Here is a 4,390-nt window from a genome sequence, read left to right as displayed (position 1 = left end):
ATAATGGCATGCCCTAATAAAGGGATGGGAATGGAATTCAAGCTAAAGAGAATATTACATAGTTTCAAAATCTCTCAATCTCTCTCTCTCTCTCTCTCTCTCTCTCTCTCTTAGGAGCGCACACACACACACATGTTAATAACTAAAAATATGGCACTTGATACTATAAAGTATTGAGTTATCTATAATGGTATGATAGTAAAGTTTTTAAAATATATAAATGTATCCCCCTTTTTTCTCTCTCTCTCTCTCTCTCTCTCCCTCTCCCTCTCTCTCCACACACAAGGCAAAGAGCAATTCTTATCTACCCTTTGAGTCCACGACATAGGAGTACATCCATGTCTGGACGCACGCCGACAAAGAACAGCCGTCCACAAGCACGTGAAATGGGCCCTAGAGTGAGAGTCAGCATTATCCAATAGGGCGAAATGAAGGAATGGAGTGAGGTCCGGTGGGGGGGCCATCTCTGTTCTGAGCCAAGTGTGAGGATTCCGCGCATCAAAAGGTGGGCTCTCATAGACGGTCGAGCTGTCGTCCCCGTCCGGCCCCGTTATACCCTGCCTACTGCACGCTGTTAGCTCCCAGCTTGCTAAGCGGAAGTGGGTCTCTTCTCCCCATCAGAGTGGCCTTGTGTTGCGTCAGTAGCATGCCGAGGTCTTGCGATGTGTGCCAGGCCTCCAGCGCCCTTGTTTTCTGCAGGGCAGATGCGGCCTACCTTTGTATGGGTTGCGATGTGAAGGTCCATGGCGCCAACAAGCTCGCCTCTCGCCACGAAAGAGTGTGGATGTGTGAGGTCTGCGAGCAGGCCCCCGCCGTGGTAACCTGCAAAGCCGATGCCGCCTCTCTTTGCTTCGCCTGTGATGCAGATATCCACTCTGCTAACCCTCTGGCTAGCAGACATGAAAGGGTACCTGTTCTGCCTTTCTATGAAGCCCCCGGTCTCATGAAGTTCGCCCACGTCAATGACGTGGCACCCTGTTCTGATGGCAGACACGTCGACGATGGTTCTGGGAATGATGAAGATGCAGATGAAGATGAGAGATCTGCTGCAGAGGCGGAGTCATGGCTCCTCCCGACTGATGGCAACATGAAGAATTGCTTGATTGGTGATAAATTTGACGATGAGGTAACCGTCCCTGCCCTCTTCTCCGATGAGACGAGCAACAGTGGCTTCAATGGCCTTGTCCCCCATGGCCATGGCAAGGTCCTGAAAATTGAAACCGCAGAAAATGGCAGCTTGGAGTTTCTCCCTGATGTGGATCCGTATCTTGACATAGGGTTTGCCCCAGCTATGGGGGTGTCAAGGGCCATGGCTGATAGCACAGTGCCTGTGCATAACCCTAAGCCTCATGCAGGGAACCACGTGTCCATCACTCCCCCTGATGGATCTCGTCTGTCAGATGTGGAAGTAACCCTGAAGAATGGTTATGGTTTCGCCACGGCTTCCCTCAGCCACAGTGTAAGTACCTGCATGTAATTGATCTTTGCCCTGTGCTACTCTTTATGCTGTGTGTTTGAGATCTAAAAATATGCCTCAATATGCCTACTGCAGATCTCTTCGAGCTCCCTGGATATTGGGGTGGTGCCAGACTCGACCTTCAGTGACATATCCACCCCTGGGGCTTTGCCCCGAGTGCAGAGTGTTGGGCAGTTGGAGCCTTTGGCCAGAGAAGCAAGGGTATTGAGATACAAGGAGAAGAGGAAGAATAGGAAGTTTGAAAAGACCATCAGGTATGCGTCTAGGAAAGCATATGCAGAGACCAGGCCTAGGATAAAAGGTAGGTTTGCGAAGAGATCTGGGGTTGATGTTGACCAGATGTTCTCTGTTGTACCTGATACTGGATTCGGAGTTGTCCCTTCCTTCTAGAAGGAAGGTTCCATGCACTTGTAATTGTATATTGCCGTCCCCAGCCTCAACAGGCTGGGAAGAGGAGAGAGGGTGGTGGCCGTTTTTTAGGCTGTTCATGTATTTTTTTTTTTAATGATAGTTTCTTGGTCTATTCCGAATTTGTCAGAGTGCTAATCAGTTCCCCGGTTTTGTATGTCACTAGCTGGCAGTGCCATGTCTTTGCTTTCGTCGCGCTCATTTAATGTTGTTGATCATTATGTTCTACACACAGAGAACCAGAGGGGTCTTGGGTTGTTACTTGGCAATGGTTTTAAGCATCAAGTGCTTATAAAGGTTGAGCTTGGCTAATAAATTGGATGGTGCTTTCACAGCCAATCTATTGGACATTGTTAGATGGTATGGTTTCTACACAGGTTGGCTAAGCTGACCACACCTGAAGTATGCTGAATAGTTATATATGCTCCCATGTAGGAACTTACTTTGTTTTGTGTGTGCTCATTTTAATCTTTCTACTTATCTTTTACCCTTCTAAATGCTAAACCATCTTCGTGACCTCCCATATTGGCTTCCCGTCTTCCACCGCTGTCAGTGCCATTGTTATCTTGAGGTGTCATGTGCAAGCCCTTTGTCTCACTCTATCTCTCACACACTCCCTCGTGCATGCATGGCTGAATTCACGCTACGCGAAGCATTATACCATAAATACACATAGCTATACCATCTCATCGTCCTTTTCGTGGCTTTTCTAGAGGGCTTTGAATTTCGACCTCCGATGGAGATGCATATTCTAAGGTTGAGGCTCTTTATGAGATTCCTAGTGAAAGGGAAATGTAATCTCACATGGAAAGAGACGGCTGGATAAAATTGATGTAAGCATGGGGATGAGGGTATGAAGAATAACTTTAGGAAAAATGTGTGCAAAGGTCAAATTTGTAGTCACCAAGGAGTAAAAACTCTCAAAAGGAATTATCTAAGTATGTGGAAGCAGCTCGTGGGGAATTAGGTAGGTGAGAGAATATAGCTGGGCCATAGCTCACTTTACGGGCTAGAATCAGGGAGAGAATGTGGAAGCAACTCATTAGTGATTTAAGTAAGATTAAGGCTACTTAATTAGATGTATTGAAATCATATGTAATGAAGCTCACATTCATGAATAAATAACTCTTGCATTTTATGTTTAAGTTGGTCATTTACTGCCTCTCTAAGATAAGACCTTCCCTAATGTGGCCACCAAGATAGATAAATTTGAAGGGATAATCTTTCATACATGGCAGACCAAGATCAAATTTACATTAATGAGAAATGAGTTGTGGAGCATTGCCAATGGGAAGGAGAAGAAGCCTACCACCAGGGAGGGAGAAGCATTGTGGCTTAGCAAGGATGAAGAAGGCTCTTGCCATCATAACATTAGGCTTAAGCGATCAATTTATCCATCACATAGATGGAAAAAGCACTTCAAATGAAGCTTGAGAAGAGTTGGCCACCACAGTGTTTGGTGCTCAAGCTAAGAACTCCAAGATTAGCCTTCTAATTTAGTTCTTTGAACTTAAGTCAAACAAGGGAGAGCCTCTTGCCTCACACTTAAATCTGATGAGAAGTCTAAACACACATTTTGCGGAGATTAACTTAACTATGGAAGAAGATGTATGCATTGCATTATGGTTAAAAAGTTTGCCCCATGAGTGTTAACAATCCTAAAATGAGATTGATCATGGTGGTAGGACATCGATTAAGCAACATAATTAAGGTAGATTAAACCACACTTAGAACTCCATAAGAGAGAGAGAGAGAGATTGCACACTCAACACTCAATTCTATTCTATTGCATATCACAATGAACCATACAATGATATAGGCTCTCTAGCCTTATCCACTTTACACATCATCATCCATGTGGCACTCCCTTTTCCACTCTTTTGGTCAACACTCACACACCATGCAATATTACATGTGGCATTCTTATCTTGCCACAATATCTTGTACCTTTAGGGTGCTTTCCCATATACACACAACACCACGATTACATCTCTCAACACCCCCTCTTAATCAAGGTGTTCCACAACTCACCCATCATCCATCACCCATATCAATGTAGCATTGCACAAAGTCAATCGCTACCTCTTACCCATCATCCATCACCCATATCAATGTAGCATTGCACAAAGGCAATCGCTACCTCTCAACACTCCCCCCCCCCCTTAATGATACATTGGAGTGTCCATCAACCAATCATGTTTGCGCGTGTCTACCATCTTAGACACCAAGTCCATTTTGAGCCGACTCGCTCACAGCGGAACCATTGAGTCTGATTTGAACATAAAAGTTCGGGTGGGAACCAACCCATGCGCATGCACCTCACACATGCATCGCTCATGCACACATCATGACAACCATTTCGAGCTTCTCGGTGAGCTCGGGCAGGGTGACCCTCATACCAATGGGTGAATTAAAATTTTTTTTTGTTTTGAGCACGCAGGCTCGGGTACGATTACCCATCATCAATTGTGGGTGAGAATAAAAATTACAAAGCCTTTTGGCCAA

At 45.3% G+C, this 4,390-nt stretch overlaps 1 protein-coding gene across 1 annotated transcript; it reads left to right on the top strand.

The window, feature by feature from the left end:
- Positions 1 to 475: 475 nt before the first annotated feature.
- Positions 476 to 2,007, top strand: LOC147620276 (zinc finger protein CONSTANS-LIKE 3-like). The gene is made up of 2 exons (XM_086772465.1): positions 476 to 1,459; positions 1,553 to 2,007. Exons 1-2 carry the CDS (start codon positions 647 to 649, stop codon positions 1,865 to 1,867), a joined length of 1,128 nt encoding a protein of 375 aa, XP_086628591.1. The 5' UTR covers positions 476 to 646; the 3' UTR covers positions 1,868 to 2,007.
- Positions 2,008 to 4,390: the final 2,383 nt, after the last annotated feature.

Source organism: Cibotium barometz, chromosome 32 (assembly GCF_041138505.1).
Source record: "Cibotium barometz isolate CiBa-2024 chromosome 32, ASM4113850v1, whole genome shotgun sequence".
NCBI lineage: Eukaryota > Viridiplantae > Streptophyta > Polypodiopsida > Cyatheales > Cibotiaceae > Cibotium > Cibotium barometz.
Note: the sequence above shows the minus strand (reverse complement) of the source record. Positions and strands in the feature narration are given on the sequence as shown.

What these genes read in the sequence shown, in the direction of transcription:
- LOC147620276 (XM_086772465.1), top strand. Translation starts at nt 647, where the DNA reads ATGCCGAGGTCTTGCGATGTGTGCCAGGCCTCCAGCGCCCTTGTTTTC. An exon ending in CGGCTTCCCTCAGCCACAGT is followed by an intron (nt 1,460 to 1,552) that starts GTAAGTACCTGC and finishes TGCCTACTGCAG; the next exon opens with ATCTCTTCGAGCTCCCTGGA.